Raw genomic sequence first — 22,789 nt, forward strand, 5'->3', positions numbered from 1 at the left:
GCTCTCCTCCAGCACCACCTTGCAAATGAATGAATGGCTTTCCTGTCAGTCTTCTTTCCCATCCATACACAACAATTAGGAAGACGAGGGTGTGGATGACCTTAGCCTTGGTCTTCAAGGACACCTCTTTGCTGTTGGTGATCTTTCCTAATCCTTCCAGTGCTGCCTGTCTGAGTCTCAGCCTTCTCTTGATTTCTTGGCTGCCATCTCCATTTGAATTGATGATTGAACCAAGGTCAGCAAAATCTTTAACAATTTCCATGTCTTCATCGTCTATGTTAAAGCTGTGTATTTCTTCTGTAGTCATAATTTTTGTCTTCTTGATGTTCAAATGCAGTCCTGCTTTGGCACTTATTCTTTCACTTTCATCAGAAGTCATTTCAGGTCATTGCTACTTTCAGCCAGGAAGATGGTGTCATTTGCATATCTTAAGTTATTGATATTTCTTGCACCAGTTTTCACTCCTCCTTTCTCTGAGTCTAGCCCAGTTTTTCCTATGATGTTTTCTGTGTACAGATTAAACAAATAGGAAGACAAAATGCACCCTGTCTGACGCTTTTGCCTGTGGGAAACCATTCTGTCTCCATATTCTGTCCTGACAACGGCTTCCGGTCCACAACACAGGTTACACATCAGGACAGTTGGCTGCTGACGTGTGTCCATTTCTTTCAGAGCAGCCCATGGCTTTTCAGGATCGATGCAGTCAAAGGCTTTCCTGTGGTCCATAAAATGTAGACCAACCTTCTTCTGAACTTCTTAGGACCACGCCAGTATCCAGCAAATAACTGCTATTAGGTCTCAAGTGCCTCTTTTTTTTCCTTAATGCTGCTCAAATATCCAGCATTTCTTCCTCCATCTAAGGTAGAAGCCTTTGTTGCGTCACCTTGAGCATTACTTTACTTGTGTGGGAAGTTAGAGTAATAATCCTATAGTTATTACACTCCTTGGCACCTCCTTTCTTGAAGACTGAGATGTATTGAGCCTTTCCAGTCTATAGTTCACTGTTTTGTTTTCCTTATTTGTTTGTCATATTCTTGTTAGGATTTTCACAGGTTCACTCTGTGGCTTTATAATTATACTTTCAACAAATAAAAGTAGCATCAAATGTCTTTTGGTAGTCTAGGTTAGAAGTAATGAGGGTACAAGAAATGGACAAGAAGGAATAGATCTGAACAGTACCGGGGTACAAAAAAAATGTATGCAAGTGAACACTTTGGTCAGCGTTGCTCAAACAGTAGTTCGCCGTAATCAGAAGTGTCTGGACGCTGATGGGAACCACTTTGAGCATCTTTTGTAATTGCAGAAGTCAAACATGACTTGTGTTCATCCTTTGTTATTGGTATATATTATGGCAGTTTTTTTTTTTAATTAAAGTTTATTGGGATGACAATTGTTAGTAAAGTGACATAGGTTTCAGGTGTACAATTCTGTATTACATCATCTATATATCACATTGTATATTCACCACCCAGAGTCAATTCTTCTTCCATCACCATATATTTGACCCCCATTACCCTCATCTACCAGCCCCCTCCCGCTTTACCCTCCGGTAACCACTAAACTATTGTCTGTGTCTATGAATTTTTGTTTCTTCATTTGTTTGTCTTGTTCCTTTGTTGTTTTCAGTTTTATATACCACATATCAGTGAAATCATGTGATTCTCGACTTCTTCTGTCTGACTTTTTTCCGCTTAGCATAATAGTCTCAAGATCCATCCATTTTTTCTCAAAGGACACTATTTCATCTTTTCTTATGGCAGAATAGTATTCCACTGTGTATATATACCACATTTTCTTTATCCATTCATCTATCGAAGAACACTGGTTGTTTTCATGTATTGGCCACCGTAAATAAAGCTACAGTGAACATTGGAGCACATATATCTTTACAGATAAATGTTTTCAGATTTTTTGGGTAGATACCCAGGAGAGGGATAGCTGGGTCATATTCTATTCTTAATTTTTTGAGGAACCTCCACACTGCTTTCCAAAGTGGCTGTACCAATCTTCATTTCCAGATTATTGCAATTTTAATACAGTTTTCCTTTCTTAAAATGTGTATACATTTTTTTGGCACCCTCTGTATAAGGAAGAACATTAATTGTGGGCAAGGGAACAAAAGATACCATGTTTCCCTGAAAATGAGACCTAACTGGAAAATAAGCCCTAGCATGATTTTTCAGGATGACATCCCCTGAAAGATGCCCTAATGCATCTTTTGGAGCAAACCTTAATATAAGACCTGGTCTTATTTTCGGGGAAACACGGTAGCAAAAAAATTTTTTTGAGGTTTGAAGCCACTGACAATGCAGGTTAGGGATGATGAAGAGCTAACTTTGGTGGTGGCAGTGGGTGAAGAAGAGGGAATGATGAATTCATTATAGACACACAGACATTAATATCCAACAAGAGCTCAGGACGAGCTATCAGGGTTCAAGTTGAAGTATGTGAGCATCTGCCTAGATCCGATGTTTGCACAGCCCAGGAGAAGGGGCGATCACCACAGAGTGTGGTGTGAGAGTAGATGAAGTCTGAGGAGAACACTTCAGGAAAGACCATGTGAATTTTGGTTTAACACTATGTAATGCAAATGAAATTACTTTGTGAACTAAATTAGAGGGGTTTTATGGAATAAAAAAAAAAAGCTATGTCCCTTTTAAGATCCTTACCATAATCTCTACCAGAATTGTAAGTGTCTGTTTTATAGAACCAAGTTTAGAACAATGTAGGTGCTCAATAAGTATTTGTTGAATTAATAAACAGAGCATTTGTAAAAACTCAAATCAAGTATACATGTGTCAAGAGTCTTCTAGAACTAGAAGCATACCTCTACAGAATTAAATGATTATTGAGCTTTTGCAATGTCTCATTTACACATTTAATATTCACAATGTTAGATATTTTCAGATATTCTATAGATGAGGAAATTGAGGCTTAGAGAACTCAAATAACTTGTTTAAGATGGTATAAGAGGTGGCACAGGGACTCAAACTACAGTCCAAGTGAGTCCAAAGCCCGTTTTCTCCACACTAATCCCTTTTTCTCCATACTTGTTCATTCTTTTGAACTATACTATTAATTTATTAGTTCAATAAAAGAACCATTTGGTGTATGTGACTAAACTGTGCCATCTGTCAATACAGGACCAATAAGGGCATATGTAGCATAGATTTAGGATAAGCTTTACAACATGCTATGGTTGGGAAACACTTCAGCAGGTGAAAGGCAAATGATACCAGTTGCACTAATTATAGGGAGACAATCTAGATAGAATGATTCAGAACATGGGCTGCAGAATCAGGCAGACCCTAGATAACCTTGGGCAAGTGACTTTATAAACTTTAGTTTCCTTCTCTGTAAACTAGTCCCTTCTTAACAGGGTGGTTGTAATGAGTAAATAACACGTATAAGGCACTTTGCAACAATGACTAATACTTAAGAACTTTTTTAAAAAGGTGTTTATCCTTCTAGTTATTAAAAATAGTTGTAAAAGAAGGAATATTGCTGCTTTTCAACCCAATTGTTTTCTAAGTAAAACCATATACTAGACCTTAAATTCTATAAAGTCATTTATTATAATGCAACCAACACCTGACATTCATTTTCCCATGATGTAACTAGATTTCTCTCTGTGTGAAGCTGCCTACCTTTCCCATTACAAAGAAATGTAGCTGTCTCACCACCATTCTCAGATAATACAGCTCTCCAGTTCTTTCCATATTCATCAAGTCAAAGGGGTGCCTATGCCATCTAAGCATTTTCATCTGTCTTCTGCCTTGTTGAAAAGACAAACACTGTATGGTTTCATTTATATGAGTCACCTAGAATAGTCCGATTTGTAGAGACAGCAAATAGGATAGTGGTTGCCAGGGAGAGGGAAGAGGGGGAAATGGGAGTCAGTGTATTTAATGGGTGTGGAGTTTCAGTTTGGGGAGATGAATAGAGCTCTGGAGATGGATGGTGGTGATGGTTGCGTAACAATGTGAATGCACTTAATGCCACTGAACTGCACACTTAAAAATGGTTTAAGTGGTAATTTTTATATTATGTATATTTTACCACAATAAAAAAAATCTAGAGAGACTGCAGGATTTGCCTACCTTCGCATTAACTGGTTTGGTTCTTTTGTTTTAATGTTTGAGTTCAGTGCAGTTGGTGGGTACCTGATGCTCATTTTGCCACTCGCCTACATCCACATATAGTTCTGTTTTTACCTAGAAACGTTTTGTGATAAAAAGTATACTGAAAAAAAGTCAGCCACTTCATTTACTTGAACCTGTTTTTAAATATTAACCGAAATTCTTAACTGTTCTCTACTTTGAATACTATTTATTTTTAACTTGTTTAAGTGTATTTAACACTCGGAACTACATAGGTGTATTACCATACATACATTAAAGGGCAGGAGTACTTAAAAATACTTCACACTTCTTGCTTTAAGGGACAAATTTCAAATATTTAAGAAACTTTATAATGAAGTATTATTATATTTCCCTTCTTTTGTACTTGCATGTTGTTCTCAATATGAATATTAACAATTATTTAAAAATTAGAGCATCGCAACTTGAGATGTATGACTTATGTTTACATCTTTTATAATTATCTAAAATTAGAGTAGCACCTAGAAAAATTTCATGTTTGTTTTCTTAGGAGAAGTTCTATAAGTCATATGTAATTAAATGACATAAGACATATAATTCCTACTACATGGGAAAGGGCTAAAATACTCATTTTTAAGTATACAATCTGATAATTACTGATTTCTTATTGATTACTGTTTCTTATAAAGGTAAAACCATGCTATTAGCAAGAATTCAAACAGTAAGGAATTGTTTCAAAGAAAGAATAGAAATTATTTCTCTCTCTGCACCCCACCAGTACACTCCCCAGAAGTAATAACTGTTAACAGTTCCTTATGAATCTTACAGAAAGTTCCTGAGAATTAATGAATAGGTAATTATTTACTAGCGACCAAAGTTTGCTCTCCACACTTTTGTTCTACTTCATTAAAAAAAAAAAAGCCTTTTTTTGTGGCTAGAATTCAACTCTTGATTGATATCACGATCAAAATGCCTGCTTCCTTGTTTGCATTTGCCTGCTATACTTTTGCCCATCTTTTGCTTTCAACTTTTAAAAATATTGCCTTGTTTTAGATGTGTCTCTGAATAGATCTTGAATTGGGTTTTGTTATGTGATGTAATCCGAAAGGTGATTTTAATAGATAAGTTTAGCCCGTTTGTATTTATTGATATGCAGACATATTTGGCCTTAGCCGTGCATTTTATGTTTTGCTTTCGATTTTGAAGCCTATGAAAAAGTTCTCTGTTCATTCTAGTTCTCTCTCTCCTCTCCACCGCCATGCTCTGTGTGTGTGTGTGTGTGTGTGTGTGTGTGTGTGTGTGTGTGTGTGTGTATTCCAGCTTGTGGTTTTGCTCTAGTGGTTCTGTAACTCCACCATTAATCATCTGTTTCTGTAGGTAGTATCTATTGATCCACACTGTGAACAGAGATGAAATTGATATATGTCCTCTTCCTTCTCCCTCCCTTCCCCTTCCATTAGCACCTGATTCTAGTCCATTGTACGCTTTCTTACGATTTGCTGTATCCTTTCAATGTGCGTAGGCGATGCCTTGATTCCTCAGCTTCGCATTATAGCCTTTGACATCCCCCACCTGTCTCTCCCCAGCAATTAGAGCGTGAGGAAACCAGCTTGCTTACTCTGCCTGCCACTTTCTTCTCCCCGTCTCCTCCCTGCTGGTTTTATTGTAGGATTTCTACATTGTTAAGAACATTTCCATTGTTCTTTTACCCTTGTCCCCTCTTTTGTTTTTAGTGTTAGGTCTGTGATTGTTAGATTCAGTGCTCATTACCAATCCTTTCACGGCCCTTTCCCCTACTTTTTATTGTCTCTGATTTGTCCTCTAGTAGAGTCCTCAAAACAGGCTCATAAGAACAATGTTCCCTGATCAGTTCTTGCGTGTTCTAGAATTTGTTGCCTTAAATATTTCAACAACAGCTTGACTGAGCATAAAATTCTTACATCATGCTCTCTTTCCTTGAGGATTTTTAAAGTATAGCTCCATGGTCTTTGAGAGTTAAATGTGTCCATGGAGAGATCTGAAGCCAACCTAATTTTTTTAGTGACTTGATCTTCCAAAGAATGTGTGTTTTCCAGTTGTTGAGTACTGGGTTCTCCATGTGTTCATCACATCAAGCTTCTTCAATGTGTTGTTCAAGACTTCCTGGTGAATGGAGAGTTGTTGTTTAATGGGTCCCGAGTTTCACTTTTGCAAGATGAAAAGAGCCCTGGAGATGGATGGCTGCATAACAGTGTGGATGGATATAACACTACCGTACTGTACACTTAAAAATGGGTCAGATGGTAAATTTTATGTTATGTATATTTTACCACAATGTTACATAGATTCCAGGTTTAAAAAAACGTCCTGGTAAATTATCTGGTTTATCATTATTTTCTGACTCCCTATATTGTTGGTAATTCTTTTTGTCTAGGTGTCTTCTTTTGTCTGCTGTTAATGTGAGTGTGCCAGCTTTCTTAGGGTTAGTATTGCTTGATATATCTTTTTATTTGTTTACTTTCAGCTTTCTATGTCCTTATTTTTTTCTATATATGTCTCATAAATAGCATATAGTTGGATTTTGTGTGGGTATAGATTTTACATTCAATTTGAGAATCTTTTAATTGGTGACTTTAGTCCCATTTACATTTACTCTTATTATTGATACATTGGGGTTTATTTCTATTTTGTGCATCCTATTTACTGTGCTTCCCCCCCTACCCTCCATTGTAATCAATCCCGTTCTCTTTTATCTTCTTTTTCCCCTTCATTTTCTTTTTTCTGTCTTCTATTCTGATATTGTTTAATTCTTAAATTTTTAACATATATTTTCCTGACTTAAAGTCTAAAGTTGATCAGCATCTCTCAAACAATACAGGGACCTTATCATAATTTAACACCCTTTCTGCTACGTGTGTGTTATCATCTGGTATTTTATTTCCATTTTGTTTCTTCATTTCTAAGAGTGATTGTCATGGTGGTCGTTAATGTTGTAATTACTACTTCGTCATCATTTCCTGTTTAGGTTTACCCACATATTTCGCAGTTCTCATCATTGCTTCTTGTATTTTAATCCTTCCTTCTGGATTCAGTTTCCTTCTTCCTGAAATTAAATTTCCTTGTTTTGTTTTCTTTTAGTGATTCTCTCCGTAAAGAATCATTATTACTGGTAAAAGTAAACCATCTTTTTTCTTCTTCTTAAGTAAGGGCTTGGTCAGGAAAAAATTTCTTTCATTGCTTTCTGATTTCTCTTGTTGCCTTAAAGGGTCTACTATCAGTTTAATTATCATTTCTTTTTAGGTAATGCCCTCCCTATAATTGGTTTTAATATTTTTATCTTTGTCTTTGGTGTTGTCCATTTTCACCATCATGATCTAAGTATAGATTTAGGTTTGTTTGCCCTGATGGATTTTGTGCTTTTTGTCTTCTATTAATTATGGAAACATTCTGTATAATATCTTCAAATATTGTTTCTCATGGTCTTTCTAGTCTGTTCTCTAGCAATTTCTATTAGATGTATGTTAGACATATTTATATCGTTCCCTATTGCTTAACCTCACTTTCGTATTTTCATCTTTTTGTGTCTTTGTGATGAATTTGGGATCATTTCTTCAGCTCTATTTTCTTTTGTCTCCAGAGCTGTGTCTAATCTTATGTTTATGCCACTACTTAGTTTTTAATTTCAATGACTTTCTTTTCATTTTTGTCTCTTTTTACTCACTGTACCTTTTTTTAATCTCTTGTTTTTAGTTCCTCCCTTATAACTTTAATTATTTTAAGCATACTTATTTAATAGGCTTATCTATAGTATTCAAAGTTTCTGGAGGTATAGTCCTGTTTTGTATATTGTCCGATTCTCACTCATAATGGATTGATTGTTTTCTTATATGTTTATACTTTTGGATTGTGAGCTTATCTCGAGGTTTTGTTTCTTTAATTCTGGCAGCTAGGATGGAAGGTGTGTCCCTCCAGACTGGTTTTGCAGTTGTTCTGCTGGGTGTCTTAGGAGTATCACAGCTTGGAGCTAATTTTGAGTTAATGTCTCAGCTGGGGAGTTCTCAGATCATGTTGGTGGGGTTACGTCGAATCCCAGACCTGCCTCAGGATGGGCACCTTTTCCACCTATGTCTGCAGCAGCACAGCTGCATTGACTGATCAGTCTGGCCATCAGACTCACAGACAAAAAAGAAGGCTTTCAAGTGCAGGTATCTTCATCTCAGAAGCTCCCTAAGCACACAGCCTCTGGTGCCCCTTCTCCCACTTAGGGTGTGTATGACTGTCCCCCAGGAGAGCCTAGGTGTCTGTAGGTCGCTTTGATACGTAAAAGCCACCGCTCCTTTTTTCCACCAATCTTATACTGTGCTAGTCACCCAAACCAGATGCAGTCCCACGCAACGAAGGAAACACCCACAGCCTTACCCAATTATGTTCACTCTCTGGTTCGCCAGGAGACTGTGCTGTGTGAAACCCAGGTCATTCTGAGGCTGGCCTGCACCAGTCCAGGCCTGGGGTTGGCCCTTTACTCACAGGTTCCTCAGTTGAAAAACAGTTTGGATTTACTGTGGGTCCTTGGTCCTAACCTCCCACTCTGCACTGGCCTAGGGCTTTGTCCTCGGTCCTGCCCGGACATTATAATCACTCTGGTAACCAAGAGGGGCCGCTCCCAGCTCTCCACCAAGAGTAGCCACAGAATGTCATCCTTTGTTCCTGGCCCCGGTAGTTCCCCTTACTTCCTTGAAAGTTCAGTTCAGCTCTGGATTTGAAAGGATGTTTACTCTACCTAGTCAAGCAATTGTAGATACTTTTGGCATTTCTAGGTGTTTGTAGTAGAAGATTTTCAGATTATCTAATTCTAAATATTACACTAGAAGAAAGTTTGAAACCAACAGATTGAATTCGCATCCCAACACCTCTTTCAAGCACTATACTCTTTGGCGAGGTGGTTGGCCTCCCTGAACTTTTTCCAAACAGGATGTGGGGATATTAATACCTCAGGGGGGTTTTGTGAGATTTAGTTATCGTCAGGGGTAAAACTCAGAGGCCCTAACATGGTTTACAAAGTTCCAGTCAGGCCCCTACTGAAATCTTCAGCCTCTTCTCACACTTCCCAGATGCGCTCCAGCATAATAAAGTACTTGTACATCCTAAATTGTTCTTCCGTCTAGCTTCCAAGCCTTTATACATAGTGTTCCTTTTCTATGAACATTCTCCTCCCCTGTCCACTTTCCCCCTAACTATTCTTACTAATCCTTCATACCTCAACTTAGACATCAGTTTCTCCAGGAAGTTGTCCCCGTTGATCCCCAAGCTTGGGTCAGGTCCAGTGACAGTCCCACGTGCCCCTATAACACCTCACATTTGCCCATCACAGCACTGAGCAACCTGTTTACTTGTCAGAACATTACTTGAGGGGACGGGTTTGGGGCTGTTTGTTCACTGTTGTATTCCCAGCTCCTAGCAAACAGCCTGGCACACAGCTTAATACATGGTAGCTATTGTTTTTATCAGCACCTTCATCTGTCACAATTCTCAAATGTCTGATTGTTTTATAAATAACTCTTAAGTATGCCAAGAAGCTTAGAGTTAAGTTACAAGACTGACAAGGGCATGCATTATGTCAGAGCCACATTTAAGTCCTTTGTTTTTCACTTATTCAGTCATTTCCCCTTTTTATACTAGGAACTAACCCAGGAGTGTGATGAAAAGAAATCCCAGTATGACAGCTGTGCGGCAGGCCTCGAAAGCAATCGTTCCAAATTAGAACAGGTAAGAAGACAGTTTTTATTTTAACAATTTAGCAGAAACTGCATGTGTATGCATATTTTCACTACACCAATGTCAAAGGATCCCCAAGTCTTTTCCCTCATCCCCTGAGTCTTTCTCTTAAGTTCCAGAGCTCTTTATTTCTTCAAACTTCATGTTTGAATTCTCCATCTGTACCACTGCTGCCAAAGTCTAGGCCCCAGAATGTCTTTCCTAGAATCCCACAGTAACCCACCACCTGCTCTCCCACTTCCACTCTTGACTTCCTGCAGTTTATTCTCCACAGAGCAGCCAAAGAAACCTGTATAAAACTTAGGCTTCCCGTTGTACTTAAAATCTCACTTCCACGCTATGGTCTCCAAAGCCCCGCCTGCCTCGTAAGCTTCACGTCCATGCACTCTGCTCCTCCCCCAGGGGGCTCCGGCCACACTGGCCGCCTTCTTGGACTTGAACAGGCCAAGCTTGTTTTCACCTCAGGGTCTCTGCGTGTGCTCTTCTCAGTCTGGGATACTCTGCCCCCAACTCTTTGCTTTGATCTTTCCTTTTCATCTCGCAGACCTCAGCCTAAATGTCACCTCCTCCTAGAGATCTCTGATCACCCTATCTAATGCTGCCCACTCAGTCACCCTATCCCATTCTACTGTCACATTTTCTTCATAGCCCTTGTCCCCATCTAAAACCTCATGTGTTTCCTTGTTGGTGTGTTTCCTCTACTTGAAGGAGAGCAGGACCCTGTCTTGTTCCCTGCTGTGTCTCCAGCACCTAACACAGAGCTAGGCATACAGGAGTACTTAATAAATAAATAACAGAGCCTGGGGTTTGAGAGTGATATGAGTAGTCTCTAGGAAAGATTGCAGGCCAGTCTGTTATAGTAGGTAAGGTTACAGTCAGACGGGGAAATGACTGCTGGTATTTCTGTTGTACATCTAGTCATCCTCCCTGCATCTGATTATTCTTTCATTTAAAATTATATATTGTAGGAAGTCAGAGGACTCCGTGAAGAATGTCTTCAAGAAGAAAGTAAATACCATTATACAAATTGTATGACTAAGGTAAGACAAAGAAAGTGGATCAAAAACTTAGCTCTGAGATTTTTGTGTATCAAGGACTTAACCTGAAACGTAGTCTTTCCACTTAGAACCTACAAGTACAGCTTCGTCGTGCTACTGATGAGATGAAGGCATATGTCTCTTCCGATCAACAAGAAAAAAGAAAGGCAATTAGGCAAGTCATTTTACTGTTTTTATATTGTTTTATATTGCATTACTTAATGTTTTCACCTATGGAAGTTTTAAAAATAAGGTGAAATTGTAGAATCTGGAGTACTTAAATGAGCAGATACTAAGGTATTATTTAGGTTTGAATCTTGTTAAATATCTGCTGGATAGTCCAGCCCTGCTAACTCAATAGGAATACATATAATTTTCTACCTTGCTTACTTTTTCTATTATGGCAAAAGATCTGTAACATTAAATTTTCCATTGTAGCCATTTTTAATTGTACAGTTCATTTACATTGATTACATTCACAATGTCATTCACCCATCACTATTGTATATTCCAAACATTTTTATCACGCTAAACAGGAACTCTTGTAATCATCAATAACTCTCCATTCCCCCACCCTCAGGAATACATATAATTTCATAGTTGCTTTTTTATAAGCACAAAGTTTGTCTGTTTTGAAAGTCCCACGTGGCCTGGACTCCGGTCATCTGCCTGACATTGTACAATGTTTGAGTGACTGCATTTCAGCTAGAAACCATGTGATTGCAGAGTGTCAGCCTTCAAAACAAGGAAAGGTGTGTAAATATCACTAGTCCTTAGATGGTGACTTTGTTTTTTGGGTTTTCTTTTTGTGTAATCCCAGCTTGCGGCATGCTGTAATAAATCAAATGATGCCATAAAAACTACATTTATAGTTGAATTGCCAGCTGTGATAAAATGAACAAGATAAGCTTTCTTTGCCCCTTACCACACTTCAAATGTTTTGCTTTTATCATCCAGGAAGAACTCAAAGTATAGAATTCACATTTATTCTAGATTTCAGTTGAGATTTTTAGTGGCATATACATTGATGTTACGAAAAGGAATCTTAGATATAATGGAATATTACTTGGCCATAAGAAAGGATGAAATCTTGCCATTTATGACAACAAGCATGGACCTAGGAGGTATTACGCTAAGTGAAATAAGTCAGAATGAGAAAGACAAATACCATATGACCTCAATTATAATTATATGTGGAATCTAAAGAAAAAAATAAATGAACAAACAAAACAGAGACAGATTCAGATGCAGAGAACAAACCGATGGTTGCCAGAGAGAAGGGGGATTGGGGATCTGGGGAAAAAGGTGAGGGATTAAGAAATACAAGTCGGCAGTTACAAAATAGTCATGGGGATGTAAAGTACAACATAGGGAATATAGTCAATAACATTGCAACAACAACTATGTATAGTGCCAGGTGGGTACTAGACTAGTCAGGGGGACCACTGCATAAATTATATGAATATCTAACCACTATGCTGTACGCCTGAAACTAATATAAAATGATATTGAATGTCAATTGTAACTAAAGAAATATATAATTTTTTTAAAAAGGAATCTAAGAAATACAATATCTTGCAGAGTCTTAAGTTTTTTATATATACTCGTATAATACACTGGAATGCAAGCCAGACTGAAGATATCCTATAAATAGAATATTTTTTCTAATACTCTAACACATTAAACATATTAAATGTACTTATTCAGATTCTTTCATTGACTGTAAACTTAGCTCAAATAAATCTATATGGTCAATGCTAATATTTCACAAATGTGAGAAGTTAATTTTGTTCTTTAAAAATAAAAAGTTTTAGAAATCATGTTCCATTTCTTCCAAAATTATCAATATAAATAGTAAAGAAGAAAACAGTGCTCTGAAAGTAGTTCAGATAGCTTGAAAGCTATCTGAACTGTAACCATACATTCTTCTTGAGCCAATATGCGTTACATCCTCCTAGCTGTTTTTCGTTGGAGAGCTGGGAAGGCCAACAGTTTGATGTAGGGTCTCATCAAAAATAGTAAAGAAGAAAACAGTAAAGAAGAAAACAGTGTGCTTATAAAAAAGCAACTATGAAATTATATGTATTCCTGAGGGTGGGGGAATGGAGAGTTATTGATGATTACAAGAGTTCCTATTTAGGGTGATAAAAATGTTTGGAATATGCAATAGTGATGGGTGAACTATTGGTTCTCTGAGTAGTTTTCTAACCAGATGTTCATCTTCATCATTTAAAAAATTATTATAAAATACCTTTATCATTCCTTAGTTTTCCTATAAAAAATATTGGGCCCTGACTAGAATAGTACATTTAGGAATATAATGGAGTTAATTATACTCTAAACTCACTGATACATATTTAAAATGTTACTACTATTATAGATACAATATTTTTATTGTTATTGCATTTTCTGCTTTTGAGATACTTTCTGGGAAGGCTAAAGGTCTAAGAAATTAGTTTGGTTTTGAAAGATCATCTGCAAATTTTAGTTTTATTGAAAGAGGCAGCCTGTTTTATTTCACAATACTAGAGCGGGACTACAGAATTTGTTTCTAACCTGGTTTTTCTAGTTCCTAGTTTTGTGACCTTGAGCGTATCACTTCCTTATTATAAAACAAGGTGAACAATATATACTACAGAGGATCAAGTTAAATATAATGTATGCAGCAGTGTTTTAGGAATTACATAGTGTGAATTCCTGGAGAGCAAGACCCAGTCTTGTCCTGTTTTTTTCTTGAAATCCCAGGGCAGGCTTGGTGCATAGTAGGTGCTCCATAATTATGTCTTGAATAAATTGAAATTACGTATTAGTGTTATGGTAAAAGAGTATGAGCCTATTGATTTCTTGATAAAATATAAATGGAAATTCTAAAACAATTTAGACATTTCTCAGGCCTAGGGTAATAAATGAATTTTTGAAAGCTATCTGAACTGTAACCATACATTCTTCTTGAGCCAATATGCATTACATCCTCCTAGCTGTTTTTCATTGGAGAGCTGGGAAGGCCAACAGTTTGATGTAGGGTCTCATAAATTTTAAGAGCACAATGAAGGTTCATCAAGATGGTGTGTATTCCCTTCAACCCTCATTCCTGTGCAAAATTCTACCTTCACTTCAGCTCTGTAAGGACTTTGGTTACTTTTAATTGACATTCTCTCTATTCTAATCACCTTTATCTTCCTTCACTTAAGCTGCTAAGGTTTCTCTTTGTGGTTCATGATTTCTTAGATTCCCAATTTTGTGTTTAATTTCTTCTTAAATATTACAGTGTAGCTTTACACAGAAACATAGTATTTTTCCATCCAAATTTGACGTCTAAAGCCTCTCTTTTTGTCATTGGTTCTTTTGTCCTCATCCTTCAATCTTTGTCCTTAACACTTTAAATTTCACTTTTTGCCTTACATAATGTTAAAATGCTTTTGTTTAAAAATACAATACAATGTGATGGTAGGAGAACAGACTCAGGGTGGAGAGCACACAATATAGATGATGTAGTATTATAGAAATGTACACTTGAAACCTATGTAATTTTATTAACCATTGTCATCCCAATAAATTTAACTTAAAAAAACACAATACGTTATTTGTATTTGTATTTTTACATTAAAAACTTGTGAGATTTTTTCAATTACAAAAGAAATACTTATAAAAACAAAAAGTGACCATTATGAAATATAGTACACAAAAATTCAATGATGTCCACATTGCCATGTTTCAGAAATGTCGACTGTTAATATTTTGGTGTACATTATTCCATATTCTTTTCCCATTCATTTGCTGTGTGTGTGTGTGTGTGTGTGTGTGTGTGTGTGTGTGTTGTAGCATATGCATAGGAAATTTGTGTGTGAATATACAAAAATAAAATTAAACTACATGTACAGTTTTTCTCTTCATAATTTATCTAGAATTATTTCCACTTCAGTATTTTCAGATCTCCCTCATTCTTTTCTACATCTCTAAATTAGTCCTTTGAATGGATGTTCTATAATTTACTCAAACATTTCCCCATCTATCAACTTTAGTTTGTTTGCAGATGTGCACTGTTATAAGCAATGGTGAAGTAAACGTTTTTGCTTTTATCGTTATTACGACTTTTTCTGTAGGATGACTTCCTAGAAGTGGAATTCCAGGGGTAGATGCTATCTAGTGTTTATTTAAAATGTGTATCCTTTCTCCCTTTTGGAAACCTCTTCAATAACAAAGTGTAATTTAAGCAAATGGGTTACCATTGTTTTAAGGGTAGATTAACCAGAAATAGCACTTAACATTTTAATTCTCTTAATTTCTTATGCAATGTTTTGCCTTTTTTCCCCTTAAATTACTATTTACTAGATGAACTGACTGAAAATGGGGAAAGAGAATATTTAATAATGGGTTTCATTCTGACTCCAGTACTCTAAACTATATCGTTTAATATGTTTAGGTAGATAAGTTGATTTATAATTTAGTTGTATGATCAAATCAATTGAAGGAAATTGAAACTAATCATTGTGTTGACTCCCTAGGGAACAGTATACCAAAAATATTGCTGAACAGGAAAACCTTGGAAAGGTAAGAATGTATAATGTATTTTTTAAAATGTGTCTAATTCAGGCTTTCAGTACATGGTTGACATTCTCATTCTTTTTAAAAGGTTATAGTACAGTTCCCAAGGGGAAATTGTATCCTTCTTAATCCCTTTCAAAGATGAAGAGTCTTCCTTACGAATTTAGTTTTATAAAAGTGAAGGCACATGGATTTTTGGAGAAAAAAAATACATAGTTTTAAGTAGCAAAAAGTCATGAGAAGATTCTGCACAACAAAAATGCTATGTGTAATGAATTACCAAGTTTTCAGATTATTCTCAGGTGTCTCTGTTTATGAGATAAGTATAAATGTACTCATCTATTTTATTGAATATGCATAGGCTCTGGGCTAAGCATTTTACAAACATAATTTAGCTCTTGGTCTGACTCAATAAATTGGTGATGGCAAAATTCATTTAATACAAGTAATCAGAAAACCTTGAGATAATCAGCTCCTTCCCTGCCAGTCTTGTATGAGGGCTGCTGAAAATAGGGGCGTGTGAGTGAATCTTGTTTTCTCAGTTCTCTGAGCCACTCCAAGTAGAAGAGGTAGTAGACAGTAAGGGCCTGGACAATCAGGGCATAAATGACCAACTAGTTGTTTATCCTAATTGACTTCATAAAGCAACACGTTTTGACAGTCATTTTAAAGACACCATTTCTGTCATTCTCTTAATTTTAAAAACAATCTATATTTATCAACAACTCAGGATTAGGCTGGCTTCAGTCCTAAGTTTGTGGTTCTGAATAAACCCCTTAACCACTTTGGAGTTCATTTCCTCACATTTAAACTAAAATAGGTAGATTAAAATTTTTAATTAAATTATGTGAATTCCAAGATCATCCTCAGTTATTTTAAGTCTGTGTTGCATAGTGCAGGCTAACTGCGCTTCCCTATGCACCATTTTATCTGTTTCTTATTTAGTTTCACTATTGAAAACTGAGGTTTCTTATTAGTTTTTCTAACAAGAGTGTCAAGCTTATAGCATCATGGGTAAGGGTTGTTTAGCTGCAGTTTTTCTTTAAAATATTGACTATATGGGTGTCCAATTTCATTGTTTAAATATTCTTGAGTCTGCAACCTGGAAAGGATTACATATATTGAAGTTTGTCCATTCTGAAAGTACAAATGAAAAATATGACTTTGTTTCAGTCTTAATGCATTGCATAATTTAGCTCTTGGTCTGACTCAATAAATTGGTGATGGCAAAATTATTCATTCTTATTTACATTTTCTGGTTTGAATCATTATTAGAAACATACATGTATCTATGCTTTTACATAAAAACTGAATTAACTCCCATAAACCTGTAAGTAATAAAGGTGAACTTCAGAAAAACCATGGAGTAATTGTTAACTAGACTTTTTAAAAGTCTTTTAAAGAAAGACTTTAAAACTCTTTATTATGGAAAATTTCAAGCCTACATAAAAAGTAGAGGACATTATGTAATGAACTCACATGTAGCCATTACCAGTCTTTTGTTATCTATAATCCCATCCATTTCCCAGCCCATATCATTTTTAGGCAAATCTCAGAGATCTTCTTATTTTATGTGGTCATATTTCAGTGTGTATCATAAAGACTCTTTTTGAACATAACTACAATACCATATCATGCCAAAAATAATTTAACAATAATTGCATAATACCCAATCGATGTTCCAGTTTCACCATCTGTCTTGTAATTTCTTAATGATTTATTTGTTCAAATCAGGATCCTAACAAGAATTCATACATTGCTGTTAGTTGCTGTACCTAGGTCTCTTTTTCTCTAGGTTGCTCCTCCATCTTTCTTCTTTACAATTGATTTGTTGGAAGAAAACTTATACATGATTACTTGTCCTGATGGGTTTCCAACATCCTGCACTTTTTTGATGGCATCCTTGTGGTGTTATTACCATGTTCTTCTGTTTTTAGTATGTCCTGTGAATTGATAGTTAGATCTATAGGCTTGATTAAACATGACTCAATATTTGCGGAGCATACTTCATAAATGGTAGTATGTGCTTCTATCAGGAGGCTCTCTTTTTATAATGTTGGCAGCCATTAATAATCACTTCCTAGATCCAATAATTCATTAGATGTTGCAAAAAGGTGACATTCTAGTTAAGTTGTTCCTTTTTCATTTAATGGCCTGAATAAGTCTGTAAAGAGCCACTTCTTTTTATCAACTATTTAGTTACCCTAAGGTACAGTTCATTTAAGAAAGGCAGAATTCTGCTTGATTTGCTTATTTGCTGGCTTTCAAAGTGATGCATTGGTTCTGTATCATCCTTCAAAAGTATCTTTATGACTTACAGATTTAACATATTTGATGTTTCAATCTACTGCAATTATTATTCCTGGCCGTGGGCAAATTGCCCCATCTTTGGCCAGTGGAAGTCTCTTGAAATCAGCTCCTGAATCCCTTTGAAACAATCCTGCTAGACTTTGATGGCTTCTTTACTTTCTGGTATGACAAAACGTTCCAAAACGTTCCTGTACATTTTCTGTCCCAAACATGGAATCCGTCATTTCTCTAAAAAGTGTCCATCTGTTCTTTCTGTACGATTTGTGAATAAATGTCCATCAGTAGTGCAAGTAAAAAATAAAAGGAAACCTTAAAGCTTATTCCTCCATTTTATCAGAGAATTTGTGAGTTCTAGGCCCCTTATTCCGTTCATGGGATGACATGCCATACTCAAAAGGAAAAAAAATGGTCTACATTTTTGAGACAAACAGAACACACCTAGCCTTTCAGCTGGATGATAGCCTACGCCTTCCAAACCAGCATCGACTGGACATCCATAGACCTCCTCAGGCCAACTGAGTTTTTGAAACTAGGCCAACCAGCAGTGCTACAATTCCAACTATCATACACTAGCGCTTGCCTGACTAAGGACTGTGGAATGTTGTACTGAGCATTGCTGCTTTCTCCCCACACTACCACCTCCCCCTTTAAAGAACAATGGAATCTGTGACAGGTATTTTTTATACATTGCAACTGTCAACAAAATGAATCTGTATTAAATGACAGTAACATTAAAAATAAATTATATACTAACTTCAGTTGCATTCATAAACTTAAAGGTTTCAAGCACACGTGGTTGTGAAGCAACTTAAGTTTAATATTTCTGACACAAGACAGTGCCCACATCCTGTCTTTGGTTCTTTAAATAACTTTTATAGGTTGTTAGAATTTTTGACAAGGAAATTATTCCAATAATATAAAAAAAGTTACATTTAAGTAGTACCTTAATCTTAAAATCATGCTCAGGACTCTTAAAATTCTTGATCCAACTCACTCTTTTGTTTTAGTTTATGAGGATAAAAATATTTGCCCTAAAATACTTTATTTGTAACACAGACTTAAATAGATGTATTTGCATGCCAGGTATTATGTCAGAAATTTGCTGGTTATATTTAAATTGTGTTTTCTTAATTCTGTTTTGTTTCCTACTGCTGTTTGCTATTACCTTTGCTTTCATTAGCCATTGCTGGGGAGGGCAGTTGTAAGTTAAGTGGTTTAAATCTGGTCCTCAGCTTAGTTTAGCCTCTTATTTGGGCAAGTACCAACGTTCAACCTTCTCATTTATGTCCTTAGATCAGCTATTAGATCAACGATACACTAAAAGAGGAAAAGATGGGGATGTTTCTGGGTACTCCGTTTCTGTGTCTTTTCTTCCTTTTCTGTCCTTGATGATTTATCACACTCAATGTCAGTGAATGTATTTTGGTCACACTGTGTTTCCCTTATGTGTACACTATCGTCTTCTGTTTCCCTTTTTCCTTCCTTACTTTCTTTCCTCTCATTGTCTCTGACTTCATGCAACTCCTCCTTTCAGTCCCCCTTCCTCAATTTGTCATAATATAGACCCAAAGTATATTTTTGCAATTTATTGAAATATTTCCGTATTCCTGTTTATAATTTTGGAGTCAGTGAGTAGAACAGTTTTGGCAGATGGAACCACATAAGCCAGTAGTAACAACAACAATTCTAATAAGGATTTGGGCCTGTTTAATAAGTGTACTTTCTAAACAAACACTACACCTTCTCTGTGAGAAATACATGCATACAATTCGATTTATTTGGGCATACATAGAGCATACACTGAGTGAGGAAAGAATACAATATTTAATAATAATAACACATGTAACAAATGATAATTTATTATATATTCTTATATCAATTATGTCCCGGGAAAAAATAATTTTATAAGGCAGATACTTATATAAGTATCCCCTCTTATTAGCCTTAAGCGACAGTTAGAAAACTGAAGTCCAGAGACATTAAGTATCTTACTTAGAGTTTGTGGCAAAGGCAAGGTTGAAACTCAAGTCTTCTGACTCCAAAATCTGCATTCTTTTTCTACACCATGATACTGTTCCACTTTCCAGATTCCCTTTATTTTTGTCTGTTCTTTTTAACTTCAGGCTTTCCTACATCTATTATAAATTTAATTAACTTGTATAATCTAAGTTTTCATTCATCACAGAAGAACCTGGTTTACTTAACTATTACTCATCAGTTGTACAAAGCATACCACATTCTTCTGATTATAGCAGTAGAAGTAAATCCCTGTAACTGAGATTTAATTATTCTCATTTTTTTTTATGATAGAAACTTCGGGAAAAACAAAAAGCTGTACGAGAAAGTCATGGTCCAAATATGAAACAAGCAAAAATGTGGCGTGATTTTGAACAATTGATGGAATGTAAGAAGCAGTGCTTTCTGAAACAACAAAGCCAAACTTCCATTGGTCAGGTAATTCAGGAGGGAGGAGAGGACCGGCTGATACTCTGAATTCATGTGTCATCATTTGGGGTTTTAGTTAATACAACCAGCTATGATCATAATCCCATGCTGTATTTCTTTTCTTGAAAGTGGTTTGTACAACATTTTGCTTTCAGATTAGCCATTCCCTATTAAGTCTTCTTGGAAAATAATGTTAAGGTAGATTTTGGTTTCAAAGTTTTTTAATATGGAAAAAAAAAAGGCTTTTATTTTTGCTTAGTTTAGACATCAGTGGTGTCTTCTGAGTTTTATGAGACAGGAGACTAAGTTTACTATCTGTAAATGTAAACATATTTCCATTAAGAAACATGTAGTTCTTTTTAAATGTAATAAGCCAATGGCTTAATGTTTTTCTTAATCTTTTTTTAACTTTAGAAGAATCTTTTAGGAACTAATATCTCTTGTTTTGAAGAAACATTAATCTGAAGTTCAGCAATTCCTACAGTTTCACTTCAGTTTCTTTTTCTTCTGTAAAATTCAAGAAAATTTAATATTTTGAATAACATTTGTTCTATTTGTATTATTTAAAGGCAAATAAAACTCAGTGCACAAATCATGGCTATTTATTTAAAAATCATATAATTGTGTCAAAATTTATTTTTTAAATTAGTATTCATCTTATAGTATTGTATTAAATTTAAGGATTACCACTTATTTTCACCAAAAGTCTAATAGAATATTTAGGTATTGGGGACGGTTATTTTAAATTCAAAAAATTGTCATAGAATATAGATGTTATCATGTGCTAAAAAGTTAGCACAGGATTCCAAGTGAAATTCAAGAGTTCAAAGTGCTTCTGATCTCTGCATTTGTACAAGGTATTTGAAGATTTTTTTTTAATTTTTCATTAAAGAAAGATATTAAATTTATATGCCACCATTTACTTCATTTCAGTGTTCAGATACATTTCAAAATGTTTTTCATTTAGATCTGAAAACTCAAATTTCACATTGTTAGCATGTCCATTTGGGTTAGAAGAATTAATGAAGAAAATTGTTTCTACCCGCTGTAAAATATACAAACCTGATTATGGCTTTGGATCTCTTTGTTCCCAAGTGTGTTCTACTCTTAATTTTTGTTTTAAAGCTCCTTTCTTGGTAATAAGAGAAACTAACTAGCATGGAGATTATTGGTAATTCTAGGCGCTATTACAAGAAGAGATGGGATCCATCAGAACAAGGAAGAACTTACCAGGAAAGTGTAGAAGGAAAAATTTTTAACAAATTTTAAGAAGAAAAGCATTTCAGTGTTATTAAGTGGTTGGAATCCGGTCCTCAGCTTTAGTCTCTTATAAGGGCAAGTATTAACTACCAGCATTCTCATTTGAGCCTTTAGATCAGCTGTTAGATCAACCATATACTAAAAGAGTAAAGGCAGTGTTTCAGTATGTGGAAACAAAACCTTCTTAATTCAATATCAGTTTTTGAACACTGAACTAGCTGTATTTATTCAGTGTTGGCTACTGGCTTGTTATTTTTAAGCCAGTAGTAAGTAATGTTCCTTCATAACCAGAGTATGAATTCCTTTGCAAATATTTGAAAAAGACTAGATGCGCTTTACAGAAAGAGCATTTGATTCCCCAAAGGAAAGTCAACTTGTAAAATTATTATGCCTAGTATTTAATTTTTTTAGCCTTCACTGCCTTTGGTGCTCTTCTCTTAATTTTTAAAATTGTTAACGACAGATACTCCAAGGAATTCTTTTAATTCTGATTTGATCATTGCTTGCCATCTTTACTCCACAGAGAAAGAGTATGTGGATTAAACACTAAAGCAGCTCCAAAATTACTTTATTAACTGAAGCAGAACATCATCATTACTTTAAGAAAAGCAAATTGAAAAAAAGAATAAGCCCAAAAGTACAAAGTTATTTATAGTTTTTATGTGACATTGGACATTTAGTAATGCAGTTTAATGGGTTTTGTACAGTGACTTTCCACTCATTTTGTGATTTGATTGTGACGTTAGAAAGCTTTGACTAACTCTTAACAGTTTTTGACAGCTGGCACTAACAGAAGAAAAGCTTAGTACATTTTTTTCTTCAGGATTGACACTCTAGCTGGCTGGTTGATGAGAGTACTTAATCATTTTGGAAAATAATCTGTCTTCCACATGATGGCCCAAATAAAGGAGAAAAATGTAGTCTGTGAAATCTGCTTCTGTGTTCACAGATTTCCTTCTCCTAGGACTCAGTGTTGCCAACTGTTGCATGGAACTGACTGTATAAACTGTAAATTTCAAAAGGCCACTGCTTATCTTGCTTTCTGCATTAGTTCAGGAAATAATCCAATTTTAAAGGTTGTCCTTTAAGAAGAATCTTACAAAATAGATAATGTCTTTTCTGTTATAAATCTATTGACAACTGGGTCCGGCCCCATGGGCTCAGGTGGTTGGAGTGCCCTGCTCCAAACACCGAGGTCGCCGGTTCGATTCCCACATGGGCCAGTGAGCTGCGCCCTCTACAGCTAAGATTGTGAACAGTGGCTCTTCCTGGAGCTGGGCTGCCGTGAACAGCCAGAGGTTGGCAATGAGCTGCTGCGTGCTCTGTGCTGCCAGGAAC

General features: G+C 35.8%; 1 protein-coding gene across 6 annotated transcripts in view; it reads left to right on the top strand.

The window, feature by feature from the left end:
- IFT81 (intraflagellar transport 81) overlaps positions 1-20,805 on the top strand; it is a 170,160-nt gene extending 149,355 nt beyond the window's left edge. For all 6 annotated transcript variants that reach the window (XM_033097391.1, XM_033097393.1, XM_033097392.1 and 3 more), the window contains 5 exons: positions 9,759-9,845; positions 10,823-10,894; positions 10,981-11,066; positions 15,397-15,442; positions 20,057-20,805. In XM_033097391.1, coding sequence (XP_032953282.1) covers positions 9,759-9,845; positions 10,823-10,894; positions 10,981-11,066; positions 15,397-15,442; positions 20,057-20,239 — 474 coding nt within the window. In that variant the 3' untranslated portion in view covers positions 20,240-20,805. The remainder of the gene's footprint in view (positions 1-9,758; positions 9,846-10,822; positions 10,895-10,980; positions 11,067-15,396; positions 15,443-20,056) is intronic.
- The last annotated feature ends 1,984 nt before the right edge of the window (positions 20,806-22,789 follow it).

This window comes from Rhinolophus ferrumequinum, chromosome 25 (genome assembly GCF_004115265.2).
Source record: "Rhinolophus ferrumequinum isolate MPI-CBG mRhiFer1 chromosome 25, mRhiFer1_v1.p, whole genome shotgun sequence".
NCBI lineage: Eukaryota > Metazoa > Chordata > Mammalia > Chiroptera > Rhinolophidae > Rhinolophus > Rhinolophus ferrumequinum.